The following is a 17,409-nucleotide window of genomic DNA, read 5'->3' as shown; positions in this document are numbered from 1 at the left end:
TCTTGGACTTGGCAGGCTTGTTTGGCTTTGCCGGTTTGACGGCGGCAGTCAGCTCTTTGAGGTTGTTCCTCTCTCGGATCAGTTGCTTCTGCAAAGTGCTGATGATGGAGTGAGAAATGTCAACATCCTCTTCGCTTGCCGATCCAGTGTTGATCATCTCGGACAGCTTCTTTTGCTCGTCATCGAGTCGTTTCTGGATGCTGGTGATCTTGGTTTGGGCCTTAGTGATCTCCTCGGATTGCTCTGGCTCCGGTTCCGTGTCCGAGGGCTCATCGTCGGACTCGTCTTTGATCCGTGGGCTGGCTGTGTTGATCACCTCGGGAGGGGCGTTGCGGGCGAGCCACTCATCCTTTCGGTTCATCTCGGCGCGAAAGAGACTCTGCAGCTTGTAGCCGGCAATGGTGACGGGATGGTCGTCTCCATTGAAGGCCTTGGCGTTCTTAACGATCAGGTCAAAGTCTCGTTCAACGTCCTTGGCCGAAGCGTACTCGCCAGAATGCAGCTTGTTGGCCATGGTGGAAAGGTCCATGGGCTTCTTGACCACCTTGTAATATGTGGGGATTTGCAGAGCGACGACGTCGACGGGTTGAAGGAAGGCGCCGTTGCAATCATAATACTTGGTCTTCCTCAGCTCGGTGAGAACTTCATCGCAGAACCGAAGCTCGGGGGGGAGCTTCTTCTTGCGCTTGTCAGTAAAGACATCTCTTGGCTGAGGTGGCTTGACGGGGCGCTTGGCGCGGCTGTCAACCTTGGTCGAGTCGCGCCGAATGAGCGGCATACCGTTGTTGCCGGGAGGGATGGCAAAAGCAGGGTTCTCGACAGCGGGCTTGGGGGCTGGGGCCGCCGGTTTTGGGGGACGGGGCGTGGCGGTGGAAGACTGGTGGACGGCAGAGCGGGGTTCGGCATGGCGGATATTGTGATGCTTGATGCTGTCCTTCTTGTCGGGGCGGGCAGGTTCAGCGGCAGGGACCTTCGAGAGACGGTCGAGAATAGCAGAACGGCAGCCCTTGGCTTGGACAGTCACTTCGTGAGCCTCGCCGTTGAAGCTGACGGCGTTATCCACCAACAGATTCAAGTCCCGTTTGAACTCGCCAAGATTCTTGTAGCTCTGCCCGTCCCCACGCAAGCGTCTCTCCATGGCCGAAATATCAATAGGATTGGCAATCCGTGCCGAGTAATCAGGCCAGAGCATAGGCCACAGATGCTGAACCGATTGCCGAAAGTTGCCGCCCACCTTGGTTTTTTTGACACCTGCAAGAACTTGACGAATTTGCCGGTTCTGCCAATCTGTGATGGGATTGTCGTTGAGGGAATCGTCATTGAGATACTTAGGTCTTCCGTTCGCAGCCTGCGCAGGTGTGGCCCGGGGAGCTGACTGGCGGTCGACATCCATGCGATCTTGGGGGTTGACATTGTTCTTGGCCTCGATGGAATGGTCAACCTTGGTGCGCTTGGCAACTGGTTCATCCTCACTGTCGATATCCCGTTCACGCGACACCTTGGCAGACGCAGCCAGGTCAGACATGCTGGTATCGGCCGTCGCGCTTGGAGATCCCTTGGAGGGCGACGCTGGAACTAGATCCTTCTCGATGCTCGGCTTCACGTCCGGGACAGTTGCGAAAACAGGCGTCTCTTGAGTGCTCTCGGCGGTCACCTGCGCATCTGCCATCACCACATCTTCCTCCTTATCGGTAGCTGGGGGGGTAGGGGCCGTCTTGGTCATGGGAGATACCGAAGTGGACATGGCTTTGGTCGGAGCCTCGTTCTTTGCGTCAGATGTGATCAGGGCGTCAGGCGTGGGCGGCTTGGCTGGCTGGTCTTCTTTCGATGGACCCGGAGATTGTGTGTCGGGAGCGACTTCGGCTGGAAGCTCGATTTGTGTCTCGGCTTGCTTCACCTCGGCAGCCGGACTTGGTGGTGCATCCGGCATTTCTGTGTCGGGTGGAGTCGCGACGTCCATCTTTACGGGCTCGGCGTCCTTGGGCGCCTCCTTTGCATCTGTGGGAACGTCTGGGATTGGTTTGTCACTCGCATCGGCCGACTCGCTTTTCAATGCACTGTTTGTTGAGAAAGCTTCTTGGTTGTGGCTTTGTTTGGAGTCGGTCTCGTCCTTTTCGGTGTGGTTTGGGGCTTCGGGGGAAGTGTGGCTAGAAGCAAAGCTGTCAGCTTCCAGTCTGACATGCAAACCTTGATGCGACTCCGAAGGAAGGAGCCAATGCCGCAACATACCCATTCACTTCGGCGCCGCCATTGCGCGCATCCTTCTCGAGCTCCAGCGAGCTGGCGACAGGCTTTTCGCCAACAACCGCGCCTTCTGATTGCTGAGTGGCCATAACTGCCATTCGGGATTTGGGGATTTCTGGATTCAGGAACGACGCGACATGAAATTGGCTAGGTCAAGGAGTCCTTGAATTAGCAACGCATGGCCGAGTCAAAGTGTATCGAAGCGGCGCGTCGGGGGACAAGTCGAGAGACAAGTCGTTTGATGAAATAAATGGAATGGTTTATTGTATTGGAGCTGATTGGTTGTCCAAATTGCGACGGCGAAATGTCGACGACGACGTGGATGGTGGAAGACACACGATTGGGCACGCGGCGGGGAGTGGGCAAGGTGGATGGGGACGTGCACACGCGTTGGATCGCGAACCCCAAAAGATAAAAAGCGAAGGAGAAAATTGGCAACCACTCACAGTCTGGCGAAAAAAGTCGGCCGGGGTAAAGGCTGAGAATTATAGGCTTGGGGTTGCTAGCCTTGCCAGAGAGCGTTGCTCGGAGGTGGAAAAACTCGAGCCGGGGAGGGTGGCCTTTTGATGGTCGGTGGCTGGGATGCTTTGGCGGGCGCTGGTTGGTCAGTTTGGGGGGGGTCCGGCGTGGTTTTGTACCGCGACCTTTTTTTTTCGAAATTTCTGGGTGAAAACACATGTCAGTCCCAGTCGGCAGCTCGGGGCTATTTATCACAGCTGCCTAGCTCAGCACGAAGGGAGGGGATCCGCCTCTGACTGGCTTGATTGGTCTTATCGATGCGGCTCGCCTGTTTCTGATTGGCCACATCCGAGCTATAGTGGGCCGTGCGCACACGAGACCGGGGGCACAAAGTGTCTTCTGTGCGAACCCAGCTCGTGAATTTTCTCCTGCCACCAACCCCTTGACGAGGCCACTGCAATACCAACATCAATACTTCAGCAGCAAATGCAAACATTATTATCCCTATTCATCACGTTCTGGTATAATATCCATACAGTTGTGCCCTAGCAGGGCAAAATGCGATAACAATACGAAGCAGAGCCGAACGAGACACGCCGGATGCGACGGGCAGCATACACAAAGGAGTGGAAAAGGGGGGATACCTACACTTACACCAGACTATAGGCCCAGCAACTGCCAATCCGACGCTTTCGGCTCCCTCACCAGGATGGACCAACACCACGGCAATATCTCGTTATCTCAACGGCTCTCGATGGATGGAATCTTGATTCCTCGTACCTACCATCCTGGCGATGGCGAAAAGAAGATGGCAACTGCGACCAGAGGCGACAGGCTGAAACAGCTGCGGTGCTGGGTCGAAATGGCGCTAAGTGAACAGGGATACGCGATAATGACGCGAATGCAGTGACCCAGCAAAACAGGTCACCAACATAATTTCTGAAGGTGAAATAAATGACTGGACGCGTTCCAGGCATGATCCGATGGTTTGTGTGTTGCTGGTGAGGTTTTGATGCATCCTTTGATGGAATGTCGAAAAGATGAATTCGGGATTTGGGGTTGGGCATTCTATCGTCCGTGCCGCCACGCTCGGCCAACTCTCTTTCAATTGAGTGACTCCAAACCCTTCGTCGCGTTGATAAGCTTGATCATAGGTACACAGTAGAATGTCTGTTGCTCTCTTTTGTTTGCCCACCAGGCAGCAGTGACGCCCTCATAAAGTAGACTGGCAGAACTCGGTGCCCAACTGACACCGTGCCCTTCAGTTGCACCAGCCACAGCTACATCTCTGAAATGCGTGTGGCTGAGTGAAGCTCACCAATCTGCCAAGTACACACGGACCATCTAAGCTGCACCAGAACCCCACATTCAATGCTGGGCGTGCCAAGCGGAGATCCGCAAAAAAGTTTTGGTTACAGTTTGGATTTTTTGCCTGCGGCTTCAATCGCAGCAAACCACCAAAGCAAATAATCCAACCTTTGAGGCCACTCGTCTGGGCCCTTCCATTGAACCAAAAGCCCTCCACTGGTATATCAAGCTGTATCGAGCTCCCCATTGGCCGTCTTTCAGTCACCCAAGTACTCCAGATCGCAAGCCATGTCAACCAAGAGAAAAGTCGCGACCATCGCGGCTCCAGTCGTCAGGGCCAGCGCAAAGGCACGCTCCAAGGCCAAAATCGACGAAACCAGAACCGCCGTGTCCACCGGCTTGTCGAAGCAGCCTGACGAACCCATCGAGCTCTCAAGTGACGACGAGGATGTGAAGGATCAGCAGCAGATCGAGCAAGTGGCCGAGGAGACAACACAGGGAGATGTCGACATGGACATGGACATGGGCGGCGATGTGGATGATGCTGAGCCTGCTGCTCCGGCTGCTTTTGGCGATATTGTGCGCGGCAACTCGACGGTCGATGTGGTAGCTTCTCTTGCTGCTGACACTGCTGGCCCTTCTTCGCGCTCCGATTTGCACCAGAGGCAAGCCGGCCTCATCAACGCCGCCTCGCTCGGCACCGTTATCAACCAAGCCCTCCGAACCAACGATGCGCAGCTCCTCGAATTGTGCCTCCAGACTAGCGACCTCAAAATTGTAGAGAACACAATCAATCGCATGGACTCGGCCCTTGCTCTCGAACTCCTTTCCAGGCTTGCCTCCCGCATGCACCGTCGCCCCGGCCGTGCCATGAACCTGATGAGCTGGATGAAGTTCACCATGATTGCCCACGGTGGCGCCCTTGTCACACAGCCAGATTTGACTGCCCGGTTAGCCGAGCTCAGTCGTGTTTTGGAGGAGCGCGCGAGGGGTTTGCCAGCGCTGTTGGCGCTTCGAGGCAAGTTGGAGATGCTGGACGCTCAGCTGAAGTTTAGGAAATCTGCCAAGCTGGCCGGTGGCAACCGCGATCGTCTCGAAGGAAAGGATGAGCTGAGCGAGTCAGAGGATGAGGATCAAGATGAGGCCCAAGTGGTCTACGTAGAGGGCCAGGAAAGCACCAAGGCGCTCACAAACGGTGGTCCGAGAGTGGGGCCTGCTGATGACGAGGACGACCTCCCCATCAATCACAGTGCTCTGCCAGATTCTGATGAGGACGATGATGAGGAAGAGGACGAGGACGAGGACGAGGAGGATCTGGCGGCCATCGAGTCTCTTGACGAAGACGAGGTTGACCACGATGACGTTGATGAGGAGGAGGAGGATGACAGCGAGGGTGAGGATGCGGGGCCGCCAGCCAAAGTCCAGAGAACATTGAGGAGCAGAAAATAGAGTGGTCGGTTAGAGTGGTAGCATATCCTCCAGGCGTTAGTTTACATGTTAATACAGATACCTAAAGTCCATGTAACGAAACGTCTTTTGCTTTTCATGCTACTAGATGGGGCCTCTGCGTATTTTATCAGCCTCTGTCTTGATTATTATTATCATTACCACTTCGATCCTCATCATCACTCGACCCTGTAGTTCCCCAGGTCTTTCCCTTGCATCATTATTCGCTGCCAGACCCCTATCTTCGACTCCCCCCAGGTGTGCCAGTACCCCCATTGCTGCCACGACTGCTGACCTCCCAATAAGATCCCAGCCCTGGTCCAATCTTTCCTTGTTCTAACCCTGGCGCATTCTCCGACGTAGAGTAAACGGACCCTCGAGATGATGCCGACGAGGCAAATGGATACACATACACCCGCTTCCAGTCCCAGTCCAAGCTTTCCACTACGCTCTTGGCCTCTCGCCTGTTGTCCCGTCTGTCTTGCTGGTAGCCGAACCCCAATGACTCCATCTCTAGCCTCTCTCGCACGACGTCAAGAGCACTGGGGCTCAGAGGTATTCCCTGTTGTTCTTGGCCGGTTCTTTTGGAGTTAGAAAAGGGGAAGGAAAGCGGTGTTCGGGCGCGTTTGGGTGTTTGGAGTGTGGCTTGGCTTGTTGGGCTGCTGATGAGGTGTTGATTGCTGGGGCGTGTGGTTAACCCAGAATGGGCATTGATATCGAGTGGCGACTGTTTTTTCCTGTTCCTGAGGCAGAAAAGATACACGGCGAGACTGAGCAGGAGGAAGAAGAGAAGGGCAGAGCCTGTTATGATACCAGCTTGGGCCCCGGTGCTGAGAGTTGGGCTGCTGCTTGATAACCATTCGGAGGGATTTTCCGCTGCTACCGAGGTAGATAGAGGTGTTTTTTCTACGTTTAAATATCGTGTATCTTCATATCCTGACTGTGTCGTGGACTGTGTCGATGGTTGTTAGTTGAAAGGCAACACAAACGCCGACCCACTTACTCCTGAAGGCTTGGCGATTGCCCCTGAGGTTATCAATGGAGGAGGATCATAACGAACATGTCTGGTATTTGAAGCATCCTGTGAAAGCCCCGGACATAGGTGAAGAAGCCATAAAATAGCTAGTTGTGATATTCGGCCCATCGTTGTCCCTTTTTGTGAGAGCTGACTTTTAGTTCGTGGTGATTCTGGTGTTTAGATGACTCGGCAGTAACATTGAGGAGAGCTTTGAAAAGGGTAGCATCACTGATTTTGTCCAGAGGGAAAATCCAAGACCACAACATCTGAAAAGGATGGGGACTCATTCTTCAATAGCCCTCCACCGCCACCTCCACCTCCTGAAATGGGCGCTCAAGGACGCATTTCTCCTGCAATTACCGTGGGACATTTTATTTCTAGACGTGCATTGCCCCTGACTGGTTCGAGCTCACGGCTTTTCCAGCACGACTTGGCACCCCCACGGCAATTGACTGCCTTTCTGTGGCCCCTGAGAGAAGAAATGTCAAAATAGTGGCGCAATCCGACACACCAATCACCGTGAGGCATCCAAGCTCGAGAAGGCCGCTGGGCCAAGTTGAGACACTGCAGCACAGCCAGCGCCAAAGTCTGCAGCTCGGGAATTACACAGTCTCAAACGCTCGGTGCGACAGTTCTCACGGCTGACTTTCTGGTATCACTCTATCCAACCAATGATCTACCTATCATCACGGCGGCCATCTCTTTAAGCCACACATATCCATACCAAACGGGCTAGGTAAATGACATTAGAAAGAACCTGAAAGTCAAAAAAGCAATACATTAGCCCAAGCCCCTTTAAAAGACAGCCAACAGGCTCAAAACATACCTAGGCCAAAGGCCCTATGGGATAACTAAGAGACCATTCTCTGTTTGAGTAGGTCTAAATCCACAGCGCTACACGTTTTACTTCAGACGGCGGGCAAACATAGTAACTGGCACGGCAGGCCATCCAACCACCTTTCGATAACAGGATGACCAAAAAACGTCAAAATCCACCATTGAACCCTCCACCCATGACTGTTTGTAGGTGTCCTCACTCCCTTCTCCCAAGTAACCATCATCTACTGCTAGCTTGGCCCACAAATCTACCTCAATCACAGGCTGAGAATATACACCTGGACAGCTTGCCACCCCCAACTCCGCATCATCCTTCTCCATAGGCTTTAGATGCACAGAAAGCGCAAATGTGCCATTGTACCCGCTTGCTCTCTGTCCATACGCATTCTTGATCACCCTTCCATCAGTCTGCATCTTCCTGACTTGCTCATCAAGATATGCAACTTCTACCCCAATCTCTTTTAGCACTGTGCCTTTTTCTCGTGTAAGGTGTCCAGAGACAAATGTGTGGAACACTGAGAATGCAAACCCGTGCGGCATGTACTCAAAGGGAAGCCGTGCCCGGCAAGATGTGTATCCAGTTGAGGAGTTTTGTCCTTCAAGATAGGCCCTGAAATCAGGAAAGAAAAGCGCCTGGCCAGACAGTACAGTACGGCATGTTGATGGTGTGGAAGTGGTGGATGAGAGGTCTAGTTAGTCAAGGATGTTGGGAGACGGCTGGGCAAAAGTAAGAGGTATTGCAGCAGCCATAATTATTAACAAAGGGCGTCTGTATATCATTGTGGCTCTCCTTAAGAGTTCTAGGCATTTGAGGAATTCAAATGTAGGATTTCTTGCAAGGTTGGTCTGTTTTCTCTGAATTTGGGATGTTCTAATGAGTGCCTGTATGCATCGGAGCAATCCTGGTATGGATTACAACATGAAGGCTGGACAGGCTAAATCGAGAAGAATCAAACGGGCCGGATTTGCGGCGTATTCGATCACTTGATCATTCTCCAGTGTGGCAATAGCCGAGATTTCTGCCAAAAGCTTTCGAGGGACAGGATTTGGGCGCCTTATGCCTAGAGATGATATTTAAAGTCCAACTCCCAGTCACCAGTCTTTACCCTTCTCTTGTCTTGCACTTTGCCACTGGCAATCTGCTCCTTGAGCAAGTTGCACCGTCCAATGTACAACCAGTGAATCAGGATTAGTAGTTGAGCCAGGCCCAGAGCGCTGACCGAAAAGATGTTGCCCAAGAGATACGGTGAAGTCCGGTAAATTTGGCCTGCGACGATGCCAGCTGTGTTGCCGATGGTCTGTTGGAATCCAATCGAAGCTGCCCGGCGATAATGGGGTGCGACGTTTACATTGAGCCACGTGAGATTGAGTCCAGGACCACTGTACACTGCAATTGCGCACAGAAACGTGCCAAAGAATTTGACGGCGTTACTTGTCGGGCAGATGATGAGAACATAACCGACGATGCCAAAGACGTTGGCAAAGGCAATGAACGGGCCTCGGATGCACAGATGGTCGGAGACAAATGCCAGGGTCAAAAAGCACGCTCCTCCGAGAATATAAACGGGGATAGTGAGGTATTGAGCTTCGATGCTGCTATGGCCCATACTGGTGATGATGGAAGGGAGAAACGTGCTAAAACCATACAAAAGTATGTCCTGGCAGAATTGAATTGCTCCGCTTTCGTCAAGTTAGAACTGTGTTCAGGACATGAATAGGGGTTGGTAAGGGATAGAAAAGGGGCTTTACCTGATCCACAATTTGAAATCCTTCAAAGCTATTCTGATCTCTTCCCAACTGAACTCCTCACTGCCCATATACTGTGCCCTCTGCTTTGCTCGTATCTGCATCATTTCCCTTTCTCTCTCGTTCAAGAAGTAGGCGTTGGTGGGATCGTCTGGCAAGCCAAACCAAATCAACAAGCCTATGAGGATGCTGAAGATGCCTTCTATGATGTAGACCCATCTCCAACCAGCATATCCCCCTATGCCGTCCATTTTCAGGAGCACGTATGCCAACAACCCCCCAAACGCACCCGACAATGCCGCACAAACAAACAGATACGAGACCCTGCGAGCTTGTTCTTCTCGTTTGTAAACCATGGTCAAGTACAGATTTAAGCCGGGGAAGAGGCCGCCTTCACATGCTCCTAGTATTAACCTTGCAGCATACAGCCCCCCGATATCTGTGATGAAACCGGAGAAAATAGTAGTCAAGCTCCAGACCACACAGAGGCCTGTCAACACAACTCTTGGAGTGAGTTTCTTGAGTAGGATAGCCCAGGGCGATTCGAATGCGACATATGTTGCGTAAAAGATGGACACTGCGGTCGAAAACTCGACATCAGATGCGCCGATATCCTCCGGCATCCCCGCCACTTTGACATTGCCGATATTAGTGCGGTCAAGGAAGCAAGAAAGATAGACCAGCATGATGATTGGAACGAAAACGGCATCTAGCTTCAAGAGAAGCCGCTTTTCTTCGTGACGGTCGAGGGTGGGGATGGCTTCTGAGACATGATTGCCGGTGTCGGATAGAGTTGGAGATGCTGGCTTCTCCCCGTCAGAGCCCATGCTGCTTGCATTTCATGTCAAATTCGTCGTGGAGTTTTTGCCTTGGAAAAGCTTAGCTTCGAAAGCTGGGACGAGATTAGACAAATAACACAGTCCAAAGCTTGCAAGGTAGGTAGGCAAGGTTGTTTTTCCCTTTTTTTTATTAAAAAAAAGGTTCGACGGCGTGGCAAGGTGCATGTGATGATATCATCTACAGATGGTGCCGATCCTACCTCATCTTACCCCTCGGCGTGATACAACGAGGCTCTGCGGTTCCAAAAACACGCACAGCAGGCCATGATTGGTAGGTGGGACAAGGTAATGTCGTTCCATAGTACCACTATTGAAACCGAGCGAATATGACCAACAGTGCAATAAACGAAAAAAACATCGGCAGGCAAGCAAAAGTGTATTTATTCTTCTTCGAGGCTTTGTTCCAATGAAGCGAACCTATGTGCAATCCTGCGCAACCCGTAACTCCGGAACAATTCTTGGACCTTTGCAAAATCAGAGTTGAGTCTGAGCTTGGTCCAGCAAGACAGCCTAGGAAAAACGGCCATCATCCCATTTGCTACAGAATTCCGTGCTGTAGCTTGTTTGATGTTCGGTCTGGAAGAAAATCAGTACAGGTCTATTTAATAGGTAACTGATGGCCGAACCCACTTCATGCGGTACTGCACGTACAACCTTGTCTCTTTGCAGGGTCAAAGCTTGGGTAGGGGACACAGAGCCATCCTCGAGCGCACACTCTGTGACTCGCACCGCAGTCGTTAACTGAACATGGCCCGGTGTATTGGGCAACCGAGGCAGCAGCAAAGAAAGAGAAGAATAGAATTGGCGCCGAGAGCTTCATTGTACGCGATGTGGATATCCGCAGGAGATGAATGGTCAACTGGGCTGAGAACAACCACTCGACACAGAGGCAACGGGCTCTCACATCTTTATAGGCGAGTATGAGCAAACAGATCCGACTCTTCCGAGCCTGTGTCCCGTCGGTCAGATTGAAATGGGTGCACCACCCACGCGGCCCCTCGCCGCTTTAAGCAGGATCAACACTTGGCTCGTGGCTAGCTTGTGTAGCCGAATCGGCCATGTTCAGCCGGCAAACGTTAAGGGGGATCCAGTGGTAACAAACTCAGATCTTTTGTGTCAGGTTCATGTTCTCTGAGCTGAAACCATCAACATTTTATATTGATGTTATTTGGAACTAGCCACCATGATTTCACCCACCTAACGTCGGATAGTTGTCCGATGTCCGGTTGCGAGAGACAACTGTGCCTTTCGCATTCGTTGGAACCTTCCAAAAACTCCCAATATAGGTCAGTCCGTCATCCATCCTTCCCGAAGTAATCGGATCATGCGTTCGAATGCTTGGATTTTTGGTCAGCTCTGACCCAACAGATAATGATCCTAATAGTTGTACAACCCGCTACAGAGCAGGCTCAGCGCAACTTTCATGCAAGTGAAGAAAGCCATCAGCTGTACCCACCTACCTAGTCTAGGTGAATCAAAAGGGGGCAGCCTCAAAAGATGTGTAGAAACCAGACTAAAATGCAAGCAACCCTCTGTATTCGTGTCCTGGGTTGATACTTGGCCTGTGATGAAAAGATAGACAAATTGAAGTGGGCATCATGTGGAAAGGTGATCTGGTTTCGTATGTAGTCGTACAACTTTCAGATATTTGTTTTCCGTCACTACCTACCTCTCTTTCGAAGGTGGACACTCATAATATGGAAAAACCATCACAAGACCCGGCCATTCTTAAAGCGGCAACTGATACACAAGACCCACGATCAGCGTCTCGTGGCCCCGTTCAGATCCTCCCTGCATCCCACGGCTGAAGAAGATCTCAACAGGAGTGGGCGAAGCTTCACGACACCGGCTTTTTCCGCCTTGGCCCTTATACTCCCTACATTGCCAAGTCGGCACTGATGCTTATCTCCACACAATCACCCCAAGTCAATCAAGTGCGCAATCAAGCTTTTGATTTTCCCTGACAACCTTCTATTATACATGCATGTGGGATGCTAACCGATATCAAGATGTTGGGGGTGCTGCTCCCTCTCTATCTGCCACCCTTCTTCTTGTTGAGCTTGTTCATAGCCTTGGCATGACCATACACCAGCTCCTTGGCCTCGGGGTCCTCCAAGTAAATGGTGAAGCCGTCATTGTGGTTGCGCCCATATGAGTAACCACCGTACCCAAACTGCCAGTACATGGTTCCCGCCAGCTTCTCCTCCACCTCGATCTTTTGCCAGCTGCCAATTACCTCCAGACGGGTAGAGTTGTGTGTCTTTCCGAGGTACTCGAGTCTGGCCTCGGGCGTCATCCAGCCGTACTCCTCATGAACAACAGGCTTCTTGGCCTTGCGACCAGCCGCGGCGTGGTCCCGGATCCACTGCTGTGTCCATTCCACAGTCTTTGACCACCAATCCGGGTACGAATGGAACACACCAAAGTCAATTGTGTCGATGGCGATCTCGTGGTCAAAGTCACCGCCGTTCCCGCCAGCGTAGGCCCAGTCATCAGAACCCTGGGGCAGGTTAAATTCACCCTCTCCGCCCCAGGTGACGAGATGGTGGGGATCGAGCGACTTGATGTAGGCGCTCATCTCCTTGACCCAAGCGCCCATGACGGCCGGGTTGCAGTTCGGGCTACGAGGAAGGTTGCGAGTGCCGTCAGCACCGCAACGAGGCTCGTTGGCGAGCTCCCAGCCAAAGATGGTGGGGGAGTCCTTGTAGCGAAGAATCATCTCCCTGACGTAGCGCTTGTAGGCGTTCTTGATCTTGGGAACTGTGTAGAACTGTTCACTGTCAGTTATCCCACCACCATGTGAGAAGAAAGGCAGCTCCAAGTAAGGTACATACATCATCGTGATACTTTCCACCCAGGTTGACGGTGTAGACGTCCATGCCTCCGTAATCCGCCCAGTTGTTTGTCAGGGCAACCAACAGCTTGGTTCCGACCTTGTCAGCGGCCTTGACAACCTTGTCGAAGCCGGCCACGTTGATGGTGGAGGTGCCGTTGGGATGGAACCACTGGAAGACCACCTCGGAAGGACCAGCGCCTTCACCACCATACTGTGGAAGACCACCCGGGATATATGTGCTGTTCTTGTCGTTGAATCCCCAGGTGCGGAAGACGGTGAGACCTGCCTTCTTGGCGGCGGTCAACCCCTTTTCGACATCTGATTGGTCCTGATTGTTGTTAGCATATATTAACTGATCGTGACTGGAATGGATGGTGATGACATACGCCATTAAAGGGGAAGTAGTACGCATTGCTACCGGCAAAGTAAAAGTCCTTGCCGTCGAGCTTAAACTTTCCGTCTTGCACGGTAACAAAACCCTTGGGGGTTTTGCCCTTGTGAGGACCCTTTTCACCTGGGCCGCTGGGGGCGGCGGCAGCGGTAAGGGCTAGTAAGCTGAGGACGAAGGACTTGGCGAGGACCATGATGGTGACTGGAAGACTGTGATGAAGCAGCTTGCCCCTTCTAGAGGCCAAACCAAAAGCAAAAGGCCATGATGGTATTTATCTTTGTTTAGTTCCCAGCACATAGCTGATTGCCATATTCACGATGCGGAAGTCGATGAGCCGCCCTTCAGGGGTTTCGTGTGCTTGGCACGTCTTGGCAACGCCGTTTCCTGCACTCTTGTCCGGCCCGAGAGGTCGGGGTGATGGACGGGTGGATTTTCCCGGGACGGTTTCCGGGTTTATCAGTGCCATAGAAGCTCGACGAGACCACGTCTGGATGCTGTTCGCCAATCGACACCGGGAACACGCAGGGTCGGAAAGCAATGGGCCGCCCTCCCATTTTGAGAGCTTCCTTCCGACGGTCTGGATCCATCTTCAGCCTTGGGGTGATGAAATGGAGACGGGGATGCGATCATCATCAGAGCATGTGCACATGGCGGAGATCGAAATGTAACGTCGGGTTGCCACTCCATGATTCCCTATCTCCATCGCGAACCTTGCATAGAAATGATGAACATGAAGAGAAGAGAACAAATATGTACAGTATAAAGTGTTGGAGACAGATAAAAGATGCAATGCCCGATGTAATGTGACCTCCTTTGTGACCCCTTTTATTTCCCTATGCAATCCGAACGCCCGATGCCGCCCGACTCCCATTCATCCATCAATCACAATTTAGCGCCAGGTGGAATCGACAGCCACGCTCTGGCCCTGGCAAGCAGCAGGAACGGTGTAGGACCTGTTGGGATCGCTCTCCCAGGTCACAGCGCCGTTGCTGTCCACCCTGATGAACTTGTAGGTGAAGGAAGTGCCAGGAGCCAAGTTGAGGGTGGTGGACCAGACGGGGTTGGAGTTGGTGTAACCGGCAGCAGAGAGGGGCACAGCGTTGGCCGGGTTCCAACTGCCGAGCGCGGCGATGGAGCCAACAACCTTGATGTTCTGGCCATAGGCAGTGGTGGCCTTCTCGTTGAACACGACTGGCACCGACGGGGCGGCAGCACACGAGGCACCGGGGGTGACGACAGTCGAGAAGGTGGTCGAAGCAGGCGGGTCGACGGTGCCGCTGCCCTCGCCGATTGCAATATCTGCGCAAGACAGGTAGATCTGACCGGTCTGGAACGAGTTCCACTTGAAGCTCAGGAGGGTGTGACCGACGTTGATGTTGGGAAGCTTGATCTTCTTGGTGACGGGGAAACCTCCAGCAATCGAGGTGTAGCAAGACCCGCGGGGAGCATTGTCAACGCCCTGGCAGGCGCGACGGTCACCGGCATTGAAAGCATTGCAGGTGAACCAGTCGTTGCGCCAACACGGCTGACCGGGGGAGCAGTCAGGGCTGAAGCCGCAGTTCTGGCCCGAGACGTCGGTGCAGGGAAGGGTGCCCCTCTCGAAACAGTCCTCGGCGGCCTGCTTCTCCTCGTCGGTGGGGAGATAGCCAGGTGTGAGGAACTTCTTGACGAGCGCCTGATCCTGGCAGATACGGTAGGCGAACATGCCACCGTGGTCACCATTGTTGTCGACGCACCACTGGACGTCGATGGTCTGGCCAGGAGAGTAGCGGGCGACGGGAGAGTTGCCCCACAGCCCAGCGCGAGGCTGGTTGTAGTCGATGCTCACGCGGGCGTTGTAACCACAGGGTCCACTGCGGCCAACAGGAGCAACGTCAAGATCGGGCCAGGCCGAGACAGGCTCGAGAATGGAGCACTCGGGGCAAGAGTCAAGGCCAGCCTGTTGGGTCCATGTGTCAGTATTGAGCTTCCAGAGAACTCGCAGCTTGCAGCTCTTACCTCGGAGCCAAGACGTGTCCGACTGGACGGGATGGTCAAATAACCATGGCCGTGAACCACAGTGGCCACCGTGAGGACGGAAAAGGTCGATGACAGCTTCATTTTGGCTAGTCGTTACTGGATGGGCTCTTCGGAGGCGATGAGGCTGGCTGGTGGTGTTTTGGAGCATCATGGCAGCGAGGGTCCGGGACCTAAATAGGTAGATTTTTGCTTGATGGCGACGACCACGGCAACCTACCAAGCCTTCATCTTTGGAGGTGACATTGTCGGCGTCTTGCTCGGCCCTTCAAAAAAAACTATGCTGCCGAGGTAGGCCACCACCTGGCTCGCGAAAACCTTGCGATGTCGCGTTTCAGTGCGTCTTCCAGGGCGAATTTCCCCAGGATCGTCAACGTCTTTTCACCGTTACACCAGATCACTCCCGTGGGCGCCACAATCCGGGGCCCCGCGACCACAACAAACCCCGTCTGTGGAGAAGGGCACTTGGCACGGCGCACCTCGGTTAGTAGTGCCGGGCCATTGCACTGCAGTCTGCGGCCGGAGTTGCTGGTCTGGGGAGCATGCCCGCAGTCAAACGGACCGAATCTGGCTGGGAATTGTCAACACGTGCAAGCTGCACGTCATGCTAAGGTTGACCATGCACCGTCATGGCACCGACAAAAGGCCGTTGATCCTCGTTGCCATTGGGCCAAGAAGCGCCCGAGTGAGTCGGTGGTGAAGCAGGCTTTGCCTGGTGATTCTAGTGTCCTTGATCCGGGGCATGGCACGGCGTTGTCTTTCTCTGGTATGCCTATACTTACCTAGGCTCGTTAGATAAAAGTAGGATTGGGCTTCGGCATAGCAGCCTACGTCAACAGTGAGTTTAGTCTGTGTTCCCGCCCAATTTTCACTTGGGGTTATTTCAGTCGGCTCTCCGAAGCAAATGGAAAGGATCACCATGGCTTGAAGAGGTTTGGAGGGTGAAGGGTTTCCACCAATAGGTCTAGTTGGCAAGTCGACTCGAGCTGGCCACCTAGGCTGGTATCATGAGCTCCTTAGATAAGGTAGGTACCAAACACGTCGCTTGAATTATCTGAAAGGCATAGTTCAATCATCATTATCTCCGTAGTTTGACTATGACGTGGCGCCATGGCTTCATTGAACAGCGAGAACCACATCTTTAGACTCTTGACAGGTTTCACCTGAAACATTCCATACAACCCAGCAATAAAGTAACTACGTCATTTGTTTGACATTTCCGAGTAGGTACCTACTTGACAAATCTGACATCTAGAATACTTGCCCGGATACCGTACCTACCTTGGGTATTGTGTTTCGAGAATCCATCATGGTGGATTCATGTAACCCAAGAGGCTGCGGTTTGGGTGGACTCAGTCGGCCCGTTACCTTAGGTATACTGAAACCCTGGGTTGCATAACGGGTAGAAAAGCTGCATTCGATGCTGAATTTCAGGGTATGATGACGAGCTAAAAAGCCCTGAGAGAACCGGTCACGAAATTCCCTGATCTTTCAGTTATTGATAATTTGAACTTACGTTGAGAAGTAGCCCCGAAAAGACTCTCTTTTCAAGCAAAAATATCTCTGTAATTCAGTGTTAACTACCTACCTTAGTATAATTGGAAGTGGACCGTCCCCTCTATGTCATAGCAAGACCATCATCCCAATCACTACCACTAACCAACTCCACACACCTTGCCCGACCAAATTCCCTGCCGTCCCATTTACCTTCTCTTCCTTATCACCATCAGAAGTCAAATTAGCCTCATAAAACCTCACAGTAATGTTGCCTCCCCCGATCCAAGGCCCGGGTATCGGCGTCTCTACTATTTTTCTTTCCACCTTCGAAGCTGGAATCTCTTTTGTTTTCATTGTCGCCGTTACGGAAGGACTTGGTGCTAGAAGTCGATCAAAGAGACGTGGCATGGCGGAGGAGAATGCCTCGACCACGTCCGCTTTGTCTTGTTCTTGCAGTATGTATGTATTGACTGGGTCTGGGGTGGGTGTTGGTGATGAAGGGGTTATAGTTTGTGTTCCTGTTTTCGTTACGTGGTTGAGAGTTGTGTAGCCCTGGAGGTTGGTGGTGACGACGGTTGAACTAGTAGTTATGATGATAGGTGTGGGTGCACGCGTAGGTTGAGCGCTGACAGCTACCGAGGTCTGTTTCGTGTTTGTGGCGGTTGCGGTTGCTTTACTTCTGCTCCAGGCATCGATCCTGCTGATGTGCTGCTTCATGGGCGTCGGGATGGGTCTCAGCGAGGTTGAAGTCAGTGGATTGAACAGGCCATTC

At 52.6% G+C, this 17,409-nt stretch overlaps 6 protein-coding genes across 6 annotated transcripts; 1 reads left to right on the top strand and 5 right to left on the bottom strand.

The window, feature by feature from the left end:
• Positions 1-10: 10 nt before the first annotated feature.
• Positions 11-2,896, bottom strand: BDF1 (transcription initiation at TATA-containing promoter protein; the record flags this gene model as incomplete). Its single annotated transcript, XM_062878193.1, has 2 exons — positions 2,230-2,896; positions 11-2,147 (listed from the first exon to the last, which is right to left on the bottom strand). Coding segments are annotated over exons 1-2 (2,250 nt in total), but the record flags the coding sequence as incomplete, so codon positions are not given.
• Positions 2,897-4,299: 1,403 nt separating this feature from the next.
• On the top strand, positions 4,300-5,460 carry UTP5 (Small subunit (SSU) processome component; the record flags this gene model as incomplete). The annotated part of the gene is made up of 1 exon (XM_062878194.1): positions 4,300-5,460. One exon carries the CDS (start codon positions 4,300-4,302, stop codon positions 5,458-5,460), a length of 1,161 nt encoding a protein of 386 aa, XP_062734141.1.
• Positions 5,461-8,049: 2,589 nt separating this feature from the next.
• On the bottom strand, positions 8,050-9,885 carry QC761_310620 (uncharacterized protein; the record flags this gene model as incomplete). The annotated part of the gene is made up of 2 exons (XM_062878195.1): positions 8,050-8,992; positions 9,062-9,885. 2 exons carry the CDS (start codon positions 9,883-9,885, stop codon positions 8,374-8,376), a joined length of 1,443 nt encoding a protein of 480 aa, XP_062734140.1. The 3' UTR covers positions 8,050-8,373.
• Positions 9,886-10,435: 550 nt separating this feature from the next.
• Positions 10,436-10,717, bottom strand: QC761_310630 (uncharacterized protein; the record flags this gene model as incomplete). The annotated part of the gene is made up of 2 exons (XM_062878196.1): positions 10,436-10,473; positions 10,549-10,717. The coding sequence occupies 2 exons, from the start codon at positions 10,715-10,717 to the stop codon at positions 10,436-10,438; spliced, it is 207 nt and encodes a 68-aa protein (XP_062734139.1).
• Positions 10,718-11,832: 1,115 nt separating this feature from the next.
• QC761_310640 (uncharacterized protein) lies at positions 11,833-13,317 on the bottom strand (the record flags this gene model as incomplete). Its single annotated transcript, XM_062878197.1, has 3 exons — positions 11,833-12,667; positions 12,732-13,061; positions 13,120-13,317. The coding sequence occupies 3 exons, from the start codon at positions 13,315-13,317 to the stop codon at positions 11,930-11,932; spliced, it is 1,266 nt and encodes a 421-aa protein (XP_062734138.1). The 3' UTR covers positions 11,833-11,929.
• Positions 13,318-14,013: 696 nt separating this feature from the next.
• On the bottom strand, positions 14,014-15,906 carry QC761_310650 (uncharacterized protein; the record flags this gene model as incomplete). Its single annotated transcript, XM_062878198.1, has 2 exons — positions 15,123-15,906; positions 14,014-15,063 (listed from the first exon to the last, which is right to left on the bottom strand). The coding sequence occupies exons 1-2, from the start codon at positions 15,222-15,224 to the stop codon at positions 14,014-14,016; spliced, it is 1,152 nt and encodes a 383-aa protein (XP_062734137.1). The 5' UTR covers positions 15,225-15,906.
• Between the last annotated feature and the right edge of the window lie 1,503 nt (positions 15,907-17,409).

This window comes from Podospora bellae-mahoneyi, chromosome 3 (assembly GCF_035222275.1).
Source record: "Podospora bellae-mahoneyi strain CBS 112042 chromosome 3, whole genome shotgun sequence".
In the NCBI taxonomy this organism is placed as follows: domain Eukaryota; kingdom Fungi; phylum Ascomycota; class Sordariomycetes; order Sordariales; family Podosporaceae; genus Podospora; species Podospora bellae-mahoneyi.
This window is presented reverse-complemented; position numbering and strand designations above follow the sequence as displayed.